General features: G+C 42.2%; 2 protein-coding genes and 2 long non-coding RNA genes across 7 annotated transcripts; 3 read left to right on the forward strand and 1 right to left on the reverse strand.

Moving 5' to 3' along the window:
• Positions 1–1,248: 1,248 nt before the first annotated feature.
• hdhd2 (haloacid dehalogenase-like hydrolase domain containing 2) lies at positions 1,249–5,876 on the forward strand. Of its 3 annotated transcripts, XM_068334199.1 has the most exons (11): positions 1,249–1,303; positions 2,822–2,936; positions 3,089–3,191; positions 3,340–3,445; positions 3,979–4,063; positions 4,147–4,312; positions 4,485–4,535; positions 4,693–4,756; positions 4,901–5,003; positions 5,091–5,138; positions 5,741–5,876. In XM_068334199.1, coding segments are annotated over exons 2-10 (780 nt in total). In that variant the 5' UTR covers positions 1,249–1,303; positions 2,822–2,835; the 3' UTR covers positions 5,092–5,138; positions 5,741–5,876. The 3 variants fall into 3 exon arrangements, with proteins under 3 accessions (XP_068190300.1, XP_068190298.1, XP_068190299.1); XM_068334197.1 differs by lacking the exon at positions 5,741–5,876 and having other exon boundaries at positions 4,901–5,694; XM_068334198.1 differs by lacking the exon at positions 5,741–5,876 and having other exon boundaries at positions 1,280–1,303; positions 2,827–2,936; positions 4,901–5,694.
• On the reverse strand, positions 5,712–10,811 carry katnal2 (katanin p60 subunit A-like 2). Its single transcript, XM_068334196.1, has 16 exons — positions 10,558–10,811; positions 9,713–9,783; positions 9,462–9,628; positions 9,323–9,359; positions 9,079–9,181; positions 8,908–8,997; positions 8,644–8,715; positions 8,426–8,503; positions 8,006–8,104; positions 7,150–7,213; positions 6,921–7,039; positions 6,727–6,818; positions 6,446–6,556; positions 6,142–6,304; positions 5,966–6,068; positions 5,712–5,852 (listed from the first exon to the last, which is right to left on the reverse strand). The coding sequence occupies exons 1-16, from the start codon at positions 10,609–10,611 to the stop codon at positions 5,713–5,715; spliced, it is 1,563 nt and encodes a 520-aa protein (XP_068190297.1). The 5' UTR covers positions 10,612–10,811; the 3' UTR covers position 5,712.
• On the forward strand, positions 5,917–6,592 carry LOC137608128 (uncharacterized). Its single transcript, XR_011038157.1, has 3 exons — positions 5,917–6,037; positions 6,107–6,371; positions 6,454–6,592. It is a non-coding gene; the product is annotated as an uncharacterized lncRNA (long non-coding RNA).
• LOC137608127 (uncharacterized) lies at positions 6,902–9,457 on the forward strand. 2 transcript variants are annotated; one of them, XR_011038156.1, is made up of 5 exons: positions 6,902–7,041; positions 7,135–7,227; positions 7,309–7,640; positions 9,081–9,225; positions 9,303–9,457. It is a non-coding gene; the product is annotated as an uncharacterized lncRNA (long non-coding RNA). The 2 variants fall into 2 exon arrangements; XR_011038155.1 differs by having other exon boundaries at positions 6,935–7,227.
• Positions 10,812–14,269: the final 3,458 nt, after the last annotated feature.

Here is a 14,269-nt window from a genome sequence, read left to right on the forward strand (position 1 = left end):
TTCAGTTACTCTTAATTTAAACTAACTTTATGAAAACCATAAACGTTAAGTTAAAAACGTTAAGTTAAAAAGCAAATACAATTTGTTTGGGGAGTGTAGTTTTCAATGTAGTAGGTAAAAGTGGCATTAAAAATGAGCAAATGGATTGATTGTAAGAGAACAACTCAGCTGCACAAATGAAACTCAAAAGATAAACACTTTTCTCACTGAAAAGAGGAAGTCACAAATGTGTTATTTTTTTCAAAAAACTTTTATTAACTGTTGAAATCCCTGAAGGGAAATTAGGATTCTGCGCTACACGCAGGTTAGTAGTACCATGTAAATATTTTTATAATGTGAACAGGTCTGTAACACACATGAGGGGTCTGTGGGCATTCAGGTGAGGGGGAGGTAGAGTAGCAGGCAGCTCCGTCATGGTGCACCTCCAAATGAGCAACTTGTAAAGGGGATGGCGCTTTGCTCAAGGGTGCCTCGGCAACACTTGGGAGGTGAGCTGACACCTCCCCCTGTCAGCTCACGCTCCTGGGCAGGTTCGGAGCAGGAATCGAACCGCAGATCTTGGAACATTGGATTACCCGCTCTACTGCTGAGCCACTGCCGCCCCACAGAAAACAAAACAAAACAATAAAAAACTGAAAAAAAAGAAAACCATAAAAGTATTGAAGCAAAGTGTTCTAATTCATGCTTGATTGAAAAATTTAACTGATGCAGATATATCATAAAATAGTGTGAGATTAGTTGTTGTTTGCTATACTTTTCACTGTTAAGAGTTTCACAATATTTACTGAAAAACAGAAACCGAAAACAAAATAACAATGTTGACAAAAATATTAATTTGCTGGTGGTCTATGGAAAGAGGATTTGACAAGAGTTGTCTCCAGTGTACGGAGTAAAGATTATTTTCGCTTTGATAATACATCCCATCCTTAATTCTGAATGTCCTAAATGGCCCACTAATGCGATACATCTGTTGGTTGTTAGTGGGATGGAATCATGGTTTTTTTTATTATTCAAATGAGTGATTAAGTGGTTCAGGATAACCCTCTTAAATGATTAGGACATGTGAACAGGAAATAAAATGACAAACATAGATTGATAGAATTATTTCAGAAAGGACAGCGATATCAAAAAGGCTTTCCCCAAAAAAAGGGAAAACACTATTTCCACGTTAAGATTTAGGAGTAGGAGTGGTTAATACCTGCCACCAGGGGCAGCACTGAGCTCGTGGTGACGCAACTCTTTTGTAACCAGCGAAGAAGAAACGTCAACAGGAAATAGAAAGGTGCTGCTTCTGCTGCTGAAGGTTAGCTATGTTGACTCTTCAAACATTATTTTTATTTCATCTTTATGCCGTTTGTCTATTTGAGAGTATTGTGTTGCAAAAATGAGTAGAAATTAAAAGTGTGGTTTAAGTTTTTCTCAAGTGAGTTTCTTTGCATTTTGGCCCAAAGGGGATGTTTATCTTTATTTTGACAGGAGTACCGTTCAAGAGTTTAGCACTCGTAGAGACCAAGTTTCTGCTATTACATGCTGCAGACACAATAATCTATGTCTTGGGAGTCCATGCATGGAGCCAGTTTGTAAATTACGTGAAAGCAATACCAGAAAAAAACAAACAAAGGTATGACTGCTGAAGTAAGTCTGTGAAGATTACAATGGTGTATTTATTTAGAAGATTCCTTTATTAGTCCCCCGTAGGGGAAATTATTTTTTCACTTCTGCTACTAATCAAAGCATGGGTATAAGGTACAAGTCGGAACACACACACACACACACACACACACACACACACACACACACACACACACACACACACACACACACACACACTAAAATGACCGCCTCCCCTAAACCCTTACAATTAGGCAGTTTAATTTAATTTCAAACTCTAAATCTGTTTGCATGGAGAAAAAAAAATGCCATCACAAACTTTTTTTTCTTCATGATGCAGTGAACGCAATCCCTTTTTGATCCTGTGTTATTTGTTTTAAATAAAACACATTTTTTATATTGAGCTATTGTGAAATGTTCATTGTTGAGTTGGTTACTGCAAATAATTAATAGATATTGTTGCTTTAATGCTCCTGTTGTTATTTCTATGTTGCTGGGAAACACACATGCATCTGCACACATTGTCCTGGACACACACTGCCGTTTTCTGTTCTTAGTTGGACTAACCACAAATGACAGATTCGTGGCCCTCAGGTTGTGTGTGTCCATTTAAGCCTTTTTGGGTTAGTATTAAAGTCCTTAACTGTGACCTCACATTGATAACTACATGACCAAAATCCAAGCATGTCTAAATAATCGGGAACGATGCAGTCAAAGTGCAAAAAATAAATACAATCCCAAAAGCTTTATTCTAGGCAGGAAGTCATAACCAGTTGAAAATCCTCTCAGTTTGTCCTGATGAAGGTTTGATCGTTGCAGTAATCTGATCATTTCTGTCACTGCTAATGTGCATTATGAATTTATAATCTATAATATAATAATACATTATTATGACAGAATAAGCTTTTTTAAACTGAGTAAAGCCCCATTTACAGTGGACCTTGGTCAAACTTGGCTGTTTAGAAAATCAGAATCTTCTGTCACAGATGTCTGTGAGCAGATTGTATGTCACAGTGTGCTGCTTGGCTGCAGCTTCTGATAACAACGAAAACTTGACGGTCCTATTGTATTTCCAACACTATTTGAGAAAGTATAAGAAGAAAAATTGTTGATTTAAATCAGGACATCTGGGCGTCGTCATGAGCCACGTCATCTGTACAAGCTACAACACACTCCTGACCTATGGTCGTATGCACCATTCATCCCATAGTGCAGGTCTCCGCCATGGCAGGCAGACGTGCTCTGAAGGCCGTGCTCATCGACCTGAGTGGAACGCTACATATAGAAGACACCGCAGTGCCTGGAGCGCAGGAGGCCCTCGATAGGTAGGAAAACTCCCCCAAACCAGGTACAGACAAAAGTAAGGCTTCACTCTGAAGAATACTCTGTTGTATGACGTTAGAATTAAATTAATCATGAATTTTTCCACTGAAATTCATTTGAATTGTACATGATGTTGATGTCTTGATGGTGTGAGGTTACGGCAGGCGTCTGTTGCTGTGAAGTTTGTGACCAACACCACAAAGGAGAGCAAGAAGAAGTTAATGGAACGACTGCAACGTCTCAACTTCACCCTCCAGGTAGAACATCCAAATCCACGTTATTTAGTCCAAATGTCAATAAAATCCATGTGCAGCAGATCGGAGATTTACTTGTGTGTCTGTAAATGTTTTGGGTTTGATTTTGACCCCTGGGATTCTGGATTTGTTGCTGTTCTTCATCCGATAGGAGAAAGAGATCTTCACATCACTGAGTGCAGCCCGGAGTTTGTTAGAGCAGAAACGACACAGGCCGCTGCTGCTGGTGGACGACAGGGCGCTGGAAGACTTCACTGGTACGGAGCTGTGAGTATGTCTGAGTGAAGGGATAACAGAGATAAGACGCACATTTCGTTTCTAACTAAAATATTAAGTCTAAATATTGTTAATGTCTCCCCTTTTTTCAGTAATGATGAAACCCACCTTGGTTTTAAACTACTATATTTTATAGGTTACCTAAAGTCAGTGAAAATATTCGGCCTCTAGTAGCCTCATCAGCGTATTGTCCTGCTGTAGCCAAACTTCAACACTGACTTTCCCGTAAACTGACCTTCCATCATTTTTAAATTTTGACACCATTTTCCAGTACTGTATTTCACTTTTGACTTGGGGTTGTTAATGATGCCATGTGGTCGTGATTCTTTCTGAATTTCACAACAGCGCTGAAGACGCTGCTGTGAAATTTAGTTTTTTCGCCAAATTAAAAAACAAAAACAAATTATCTTTGTAAATCTGAAGATTTCACAGTGAATGACATTCAAAATAAATAGTGTGTCAAGACTAAAACTGCTGTGATTGAACTTAACACAGTGACATTGTTTTTCTGCAGGGATCGACACAGCAGAGCCCAACGCCGTCGTCGTCGGACTCGCTCCAGATCACTTCAACTACCAAACGCTCAACAAGGCATTCAGGTGACATACGTGTTATGGTGCTCTCCTGTGGACATCATGTAGCACCAAGTTCAGTCTGCTGATGATCCTGCATACGTTCCTAGAATGATCCTGGATGGAGCTCCTCTTATCGCTATCCATAAGGCCCGCTACTTCAAACAAAAAGATGGTTTGGCCCTCGGCCCCGGGCCCTTTGTGACCGGACTGGAGTTTGCCACAGACTGCAAAGCCACCATCGTGGGGAAGCCAGAAAAAACATTTTTCGTCCAGGTTGGGAACTAATATTTTCATGATTTCATTTTTAAAAAAAGCGTATGTATGTATTATATAAAGATTTAAACTTTAAATCAGTTTTAACTCGGCCATACAATTTATATTCACGTATTTGTTGTCTGAGCTAACCTTATGGGTTTGGTGCCTTCTGTTTTCTTCTTTCAAATAGGCCCTGTCCGATTTAGGATGCAGCCCAGATGAAGCCGTCATGATAGGAGACGTGAGTACATTTTCCATTTGGATTCATTAACTGGTTTATTATTTTACCGTTTTATACCATATGCAAATTTCTCTGTGTATGATACACGCATCAAAGCTTGTCGAGAATTTTTTTTTTCTCCATTTGGAACACTGAAATGATTTTGTTTTTCCCACAGGATGCCAGAGATGATGTGGGTGGGGCCCAAAATGCAGGAATGCTGGGAATTCTGGTCAGAACTGGTAAGGATCTCCTCTACCCCTTACATTTTGTATCTTCTACTCTGTTAGATAATTATGAGATATTGAATTTTCTGGTCCAGTTATTGTGTTGATTGTTTGTGTCTGTGGCTGATGTCATCCCGCCTCTCTCCTGTCATCTCTCAGGAAAATACAGGGAAGGAGATGAGAACAAAATCAACCCTCCTCCTCATCTGACGTGCGACAGTTTTCCAGATGCTGTTGAACACATCCTAAAGAACTTACAATAGTATTAGTCACAACAGAACTGTTTATTTTAAAAAGATTGTTACAGTTTGCAGACAGGAATACAGTTTATCTTTTTCTGTGTTTTAAGATCAGAGAGAAGGACGAAAACTATTAGTTCTCTTATCCACTCATCCTGGTAAAGTATGAATCACCATCCTAAAAGAAATATCCAAAAGTAGCAATCATTTCTAGAAAAATGTCCAGTGTTCAGTCACCACAATAATCTTGTTATTGCATCATAATCTATAAATGAAATCTTGAATAAACAAGTAATCAAAGTAAAACTAAAACTTCTCTTAAAACTTTGAGGCAAAAAAAATGCCTGAGAAATGTGGACTGTGGAATACTTGATCTAATGTCAAATATTCCAACCCAAGCCACACCCACTTCCATAATTGGGCGTGGCTAATCTCAACTCATTTGTATTTTAAGATACACACAGACGTTTATTGACAGAATGTTGAATATCCAGGAATCCCATAATGATCCAAGTGATGTTTTAAACAAGACACTTCAGAGGCTTGCTTTGGGTCCTTCAGGGCCATGTGTGACGTTACTAATCAAAGAACAGTCTGACATTGGACCTTCAAAATGGGTTATTTTTGGAAGCTTGAATAAATGACACTATCTTGCCATGGTAACAGCAGCACTTCAGGCATGTTGTAGTCATTATAAAAGTCTTGTACACCTTTGCCTTTGGTGCTTGTGTCTCAGACCGACTCGTACTCTTTCTCCCAGGCTGCATATTTGTCCATCAGGTTTCGGGCTGAGGGTTTGGTGTGTGTGATGACCTCCAGGAAGTCAGCGGTCGTCACAGTTTCCAACTGGATAGGAGGCACGTCAGTATCGCCTGTGAAGAATAAAGTCAGCATCTTATTTCTTAGTATATGTCATGCAAAGTGTGTGTGTGTGTGTCTGCTGTGAGGAGCTGATGGTGATGCAGTTGTAGTCTTCTCTGTGTACCTTCCTGATGTGACTCCAGAGCATCAAAGATCTTGCGGACGGGTCTCATTGCAGCCTCCTTACACACCAGCCGTATGTCAGACCCAGAGTATCCCTCCATCCCCTGAGTAATAGGAGTAATAATATTAAACTGTGAAGTAGATAACGGATCAACGCTCGTCTCAACTGTAACACACCGCTGACAGAGTTTCATAGTCCAGCTCTGTTTGAAGCTCCACCCCTCCCGTGCAGCTGAGGGGAGGCAGCCAATGGGAGATCATGGCTCGACGAGCGGGTAAGGAAGGAAGACCGACTAGAATCCGCTTCTCCAACCTCCTCAGCATGGCGTGGTCCAGCTCCCTGACAGAAAATCAGTTGTTACCGGCAGTTTCCTTCTCATTCACTTCTCCACCAAATGAGACATTTGGTATGACTATCTTTACTTAAGGATCAGAGTATTTCTTCCACCGACTAAACTGTGCCTTTATTTTTACGTGTTACCATGGCAGGTTGGAGGCTGCTAACACAAACACCAGGTCATCTGATCTGGCCAGTCCGTCCATCTGAACCAGGAGTTCCGTCTTCATCCTGCGACTCCCCTCATGCTCTCCTCTGGAGAAAAAAAAAATTCCTTACTTTGATAACGAGACCCTTAATAAAACAATCCCTTTACTTTCTTTATTCTGCCAATAGTCGCTCATGTTATAGAAGTTCTGAGGTGAGCAGACACCGTGTGCCCTTCTGAAGACAAGATATTTGCCACAGTTTATTGTTCATCTCACCCCATGCTGGTTCCTCTCTGGCTCATCACTGACTCCAGCTCATCCAGGAAGATGGTGGATGGGGCGTGGTATCTGGCCAGCTCAAACAGAACCTGTGTAAAAAAACAGGCGTTCAACACCCAAACTTTAACACACAAAAGATGTGATCAGCATCTGCCCCTCAAAAAACAAACATCTGTTGAGGACCAACCTACCCTGACAAGTTTCTCTGAGTCTCCTCTCCACTTGCTGACGATGCTGGAGGCTGAGATGTTGAAGAAGGTTGTTTTACACTCTGTAGCCACAGCCTTGGCTAGCAGGGTCTTACCCGTACCTGTGAGTGCACAAGAGAGAAGAACATACTAGAATTCTTCACATTAGGGCACTGATGAATCTGTTTTTATGAGAAAACCTAACAAAGTTTTACAGCAGTGCCATCTTTACCTGGGGGGCCATAAAGCAGCAAGCCCTTCCATGGACAAAGGATGCCTGTAAAGAGCTGAGGGTACTGTAAAACAAGAGGTAACGAGTCAAACGTGAATTAAAAGCACAGGCATCTTTAGTAAACGGCGTCTATGTAATAATGTTTTATTCTCTCTCTAGGCCAATCACAAACAGAGCTTTGTACAAAGAAAGCTGTGTATCGAGCTGGTGCTGCAAATACCACACATCACAAATTACTCTGAATTTTAGATGGCATACAAAAGCCGAGTCCAATCACCAAGCTGACCTTATACCCCAGAGAATGAATAATAATGGCGACAGAAGTTGTGGATTGGGAGGGTAGAGGTGTGGTGTTATTCAATAAAACAGGCCGGCAGAAAACAGGATCAACGCATCCGTCCTCATCTCTGTCTGCAAATGTCAAGAGGATGCAGACAAGCTGATTTGTTGTCATCATACCCATGAGAGGGGTCCAGGTGATGATGATAAAGGTGTGTGTGCGTTTCAGGTAGGGTTTATTTCCTCCATTATTGTTTTTGTGGAGCATCTTTCATCTGTGCAATCTCTGTATGCAGATAAAAAAAATGTGTGAGCGTTGCTTTGGGTATGAAATCTACATGGTATATCGTTCATGTGTGTTCCTTCATCCTGCTCTATCCATCAGTGTGTGTGTGTGTGTGTGTGTGTGCATGTGTGTGTTTTTCATATCATCTCAGATATAGATTTAATGTCAGCCTAACAGACTGGTCTGACCCCACCGCCCTCCTTCTCTTTAAGCCCTTTAAAGGAGATGTATTCAGAATCGAAGACGAGCGACCGGAGCTGAAATATCAGCGTGCTTCAGCAGCGGCCACACCTTAATGGGATATACGACGGCCTCTTTGACTAATCGCTTGGCATCCTCCAGGCCGATGATGTCCTCCCACCGAACATTGGGGTTGTGCAAATAGATATCCTTTAAGGGCAAACAGACACAAAGAGGCAGAGTGAGAGATGGACGGGGAAGACATGAGACCGAAACGGACACACATCCCAGTGCGATTAGGTTTGTGTAAATAGGTGTCCTTTAGAACGAAGCATCAGATAAGGGAAACAAATAGAATCTGGAACTTCATTAATACAACAGATCGATTCGTTCCCATTGCCATACACTGCCCTCCTGTGGAGGATTCTATCAGTGTAACCTTCTGTTAGGGCAAAGTCAGCATCTTATTTCTCAATATTTGTAATGCAAAGAGTGAGTGTGTGTGAGTGTGTGTGTGTTTGTGTTTACTACCTTGCTGATAGTTGCAGCCAAGTCTCTCATCTCACCACTCATTCCAGAAAAACCACTCAGGGGCTTCAGCAGTCGTTCCTGAATCAGAGCAGGAAACACTTTCACCAGGGTCACTATTTTTTTGTCTTCTTGGTCTATTTTGTGCCAGTCAGACATCAGACAAAACACTAACAGAAGAACTAACAATGCTACTGACAGAATCCATCAGGGGTAGTTACCATGTGCTCCGAGTCAAGGTGAGCTCCTCTGAAAGCGTCACGGATCAAACCTTTGCCATCAGTCACCTGACACTGAGGTGGAAAAACGACACAGCAGATGGTGAAGTTCTGAAGATCCAGGGGAATTGGGAAATATTTTATCACAGGAAATTGTCATTTAAATAATAGTTTGTACTGTTTCCACTTAGTTTCACTGGGTTGATAATATTTGGAAAAAGATATAATGATCGCCCTCTCTCATAAGAAAGACAGTTTCTTCAGTACCTTTCTGTTTCTGGTCGTTTCCTCAGTTGTTCCATTTCTGATGGAGGAAACGTTGAGACCAAATTCCACAGGAATAGAGGAGCCATTCTCCTGGAATGTTAAACATAGTTACCATGATGTCCTGTTCATTTTCATACTCTGATCTGGATCGTTCTGCGTTGGATGTTATACAGGTGCACAGGAGCTGGCCGCTGTCCTCTTGGCTCCGTTTCCAGACTTTGGGCTCTGGCACTGGCTAATTTTGGGGAGAGGCTTCACAGCTGAACGGGAACTCCTGAGGGAAAAGACAGACACAGATAACATCTAGCTATAACTGATGTATGTCATTGAATCAAACAAAATGTGTTGCGTATTTTACTGTTTTTGTTAATATGGGCCTACTTCCTCTGTTACAGTGAACAAAAAGTATGGAAACCTCTTCAATCCGCCACTTTTTGCGGGCCTGTTTTCCACTTGATGCAAAAAAAAGAAGAAGAAGAGAAAATAAGAATTTATTCAGGATGAACATCAGATCTAATTTGCTTTTGCTCAGTGTCTTTGTAATCATCACTGACCTGGTTCTGCTGCTCTCCTGATGAGTTTGGGATATTTCTGGAACTTGACGTAGTGGTAGCTCTCGTACTCCATCAGCACCATCTCCAGATCGACGTTATCGCAAACTTCGAACTTCCTCACGCCTCCGTTAGTCTCCTGATCCAAGGCCACAGCTGTGGCCACATAGCTGGTGAATGGACAAGGGCTCAGTCAAACGATCCACATCAGAAAGTATAAAACAATAAAAGTAAGCACATAACTTCCTACAGACCCTTGTCCCAGCAGGTGCTGGTAAATTAGGATGAGGAGACTCTTCTTCCTCATTTCAGTCCTCATCTCATCCTGTTGGTAAACAAAATAAAATTTCCACATTTAACCATTTTAATTTTGTTCAGAAATATTAACTTCATAGGTTTTCAATGACACATATATGAGAATGTTTAATTATTATATTATTAAAACATTTCAATAAAAAAAAAATCAAATGGGACTTACTTGTTATTTAACGAGGTTAAATTAAATTACATAATGGGAATACAATACTGTAATGCCAAACTTTTACCTTTACTTTCAGAAATGTATGGCAAATTATTAAATGCTCAAACAAAAAGAATTACGGTAAAAAAATTCACTGCAAATAAAACTTACAAATACGCACCAATTTTCAAAAACAAAAAGCTGATTTATTAGTTTAAACAGAAAGCAAACCGGACTTCTTGAGGCGGGACTTTGATAATGGACAGATGGATTCGCCACTAGAGGGAGACAAATTGGCACAAATGATGATCACCTGACTGCGTATCTAGGCAACCAGTAGACGCCGAGGACTTCTGGCTCTGACTGCATGTGAAGCTAAGCTGATTAGCTCAATGGCTAACTGCCTCGCCGGTAATCATATCAGTTTAAATCAAGTTTGCTAAATTAAATGTGTGCAAAATACAACAGCCCATCCCTTAATACGTGTAATAATGATAGAACGTTAGCACGATATATAATTTAGCTATATGCTAAACTAGTGACGAAGCTATAAATGCCCTCCTTCTAAAGACTCTTGCTGCCAAGAGTTCCCCTTAAAACCCCTTCGCAAACACGCTAACACAATGTTAAGGCACTCACCGCTTCCCTAGATTGATGGGAAATTTTGATCGATTGATACGAAAGTTCCATCATGTGTCTGAAGGATCAGACAGACCGGAAGTGAGTCAGGGTTGGAGCCCCCCTCGGATTACCGTAACTACAGGTGTAATGTCTCCTCAGTGCTGCGCCTGTGAGACACTGCATGGGACACGGTCTTTATGTCATGAAGAACTGCATCTGTTCACCAACTTCTTGATTCAACAATTGTTGGAATAAATCCAATAAATTATCCAATAAATTGATATATACAATTTTCTCCGGGATTAATAAAGTATCTATCTATCTATCTATCTATCTATCTATCTATCTATCTATCTATCTATCTATCTATCTATCTATCTATCTATCTATCTGTCTGTCTGTGTCTGTCTGTCTGTCTGTCTGTCTGTCTGTCTGTCTGTCTATCTATCTATCTATCTCTATCTATCTATCTATCTATCTATCTATCTATCTATCTATCTATCTATCTATCTATCTATCTATCTATCTATCTATCTATCTATCTATCTATCTATCTATCTATCTATCTATCTATCTATCTATCTATCTATCTATCTATCTATCTATCTATAAATTTAGGTTGATGCATCGTGAACTAGTATGACTGTTGTATAGTTGGCCGTCCAACAATCCAATTATATATTCAATTGCATCTACATTACAGTAATCACATTGAACACTTCATTTTAATGATAATGTATTTAATTAATATTTTTGCTCAGTCATTCTAACCTTACAGTGTTTTGGTGTGATGGAGTAGGATATGTTCTGGATTTTTGACTATGGAACAGAGAAGGATTGAGAAGGATTGGTGAGCAGAGAGCCAGAGAGCGGTGGTGATCTTTCTTTTAATGGACTTATCAAAGCCGCACCTGCACCAACTTTATATGAAGTTTTGATAAGATCATGTTAACTTTTGAATATTATTCAGTTGTTGATATGTTTGGGTTAGGGTTGAAATTAATAACGTTAATATTTTAGGGTGCTTGATAATTACTCTATGATAGTGGCTTGTCCTCCCTTGTCTGCACCACCCCCTCGCCCAGCTCCCTAATGTCAGTCTAAATATCAATATTATTCACGCTTGTCAAGTTCTTTTAATTCTTACCATACAGACAAAGATCACCCTTCAAAAAATATTTCATGATTCAAAAGGTCTTCATTATAGTGTGTCCAGCCTTCTTTCTTCCCATTGACAGATTTTGATATGAAGTATTGTTTCTCAAGTCATGAATTTGTTTTTTTTGTTTTTTGCCACAGCAGTATTTGCATCTGTGATGATCAGTGCTGGAAACCAGCACAAAGACTGAGTTATTTGGGATACATCATGACCTGATGTCCAGATTAATAGATAACAATCCAGGAAGAATGAATTACATTCAAAAACACTCTCATTTTGGCATCGTTAGCTTTCAGCTTTATCTGGGGGTAAAAGTACATCTGAAGATTCAAGTGATTTCTCCATTTACTTTAGAAAGCCACCAGATGGCAGTATAATCTGTTTTAAGATGAACATGAACTCGTCATCACTGTCCTGAAATAAACACAAAAAACTTTAATGTTGCTGGTAAATCTACACATTATTGAAATAATCTAAATCTTAATTTGCATCATTGATCAGAGGTAAGTTTCAATTATCATCTGGTCCAGCTCCACAGTCCACATTTGACCTTGTTTCCGAGCAGCTGATTGAAGAATGAACCGCCATCTGTGGGGATATGTGAAGGTTGTACCAGTTCACCGAGAGGAGGATTACTGCTGCAATCAATGCTAATGGGAGAACACTAATTACGGCACAATTTCATATACTCCATTTCAATCACCTAAAAAATGTATCTTTTTATAATTGATTGAAATAAATTAATAATTGTCCATCCATCCATCCATTCTCTTCCGCTTATTCCGCGGGTCGGATCGCGGGGGCAGCAGCTTGAGCAGGGAAGCCCAGACTTCCCTCTCCCTAGCCACTTCATCCAGCTCCTCCAGGAGAATCCCAAGGCGTTCCCAGGCCAGCCGGGAGACATAGTCTCTCCAGCGTGTCCTGGGTCGTCCCTGGGGCCTCCTCCCGGTAGGACGTGCCGGGAACACCTCACCAGAGAGTCGTCCAGGAGGCATCCTGACCAGATGCCCGAGCCACCTCATCTGGCTCCTCTCGATGTGGAGGAGCAGCGGCTCGACTTTGAGTCCCTCCCGGATGACCAAACTCCTCACCCTATCTCCAAGGGAGAGCCCGGACACCCTACGGAGGAAACCCATTTCGGCCACTTGTATCTGGGATCTCGTTCTTTCGGTCACGACCCACAGCTCGTGACCATAGGTGAGGGCAGGAACGTAGATCGAACGGTAAATCGAGAGCTTTGCCTTTCGACTCAGCTCTTTCTTCACCACGACGGACCGATACAGAGTCCGCATCACTGCCGATGCTGCACCGATCCGCCTGTCGATCTCCCGTTCCATTGTGCCCTCACTCATGAACGAGACCCCGAGATACTTTAACTCCTCCACTTGGGGCAGGATCTCATCTCCAACCTGGAGAGGGCACTCCACCCTTTTCCGACTGAGGACCATGGTCTCAGATTTGGAGGTGCTGATTCTTGTCCCAACCGCTTCACACTCGGCTGCGAACCATTCCAGTGAGAGTTGGAGATCACGGCTTGATGAAGCCAACAGCAGCACGTCATCTGCAAAAAGCAGAGACGCAATACTGAGGCCACCAAACCGGACACCCTAAACACCTTGGCTGCGCCTAGAAATTCTGTCCATAAAAGTTATGAACAGAATCAGTGACAAATGGCAGCCTTGGCAGAGTCCAACCCTCACTGGAAACGAATCCGACTTACTGACGGCAATATGGACCAAACTCTGACATCGGTCGTATAGGGACCAAACAGCCCTTATCAAGGGGTTCGGTACCCCATACTCCTGAAGCACCCCCCACAGAACCCCCCGAGGAACACGGTCGAACGCCATCTCCAAGTCCACAAAACATGTAGACTGGTTGGGCGAACTCTCATGCCCCCTCAAGGACCCTGTGGAGGGTGTAGAGCTGGTCCACTGTTCCACGGCCAGGACGAAAACCACACTGCTCCTCGTGAATCCGAGATTCGACTTCCCGACGGACCCTCCTCTCCAGAACCCCTGAATAGACATTTCCAGGGAGGCTGAGGAGTGTGATCCCCCTGTAGTTGGAGCACACCGTCCGGTCCCCCTTCTTAAAAAGGGGGGCCACCACCCCAATCTGCCAATCCAAAGGCACTGTCCCCGATGTCCACGCGATTTTGCAGAGGCGTGTCAACCAGGACAGCCCCACAACATCCAGAGCCTTTAGGAACTCCGGGCGGATCTCATCCACCCCCGGGGCCCTGCCGCCGAGGAGCTTTTTAACTACCTCGTTGACCTCAACGCCAGAGATAGGAGAGCCTGTCTCAGAGAACCCAGACTCGGCTTCCTCATGGGAAGGCGTGTCGCCGGAATTGAGGAGGTCTTCGAAGTATTCTCCCCAACGAGTCACAACATCCCAAGTTGAGGTCAGCAGCGCCCCATCACCACTATACACAGTGTTGATGCTGCACTGCTTCCCCCTCCTGAGACGCCTGATGGTGGACCAGAATTTCCTCAAAGCCGTCTGGAAGTCTTCCTCCAAGGCCTCACCCAACTCCTCCCACTCCCGAGTTTTTGCCTCAGCAACCAC

The sequence above is a fragment of the Antennarius striatus genome, chromosome 15, assembly GCF_040054535.1.
Source record: "Antennarius striatus isolate MH-2024 chromosome 15, ASM4005453v1, whole genome shotgun sequence".
Classification (NCBI taxonomy): domain Eukaryota; kingdom Metazoa; phylum Chordata; class Actinopteri; order Lophiiformes; family Antennariidae; genus Antennarius; species Antennarius striatus.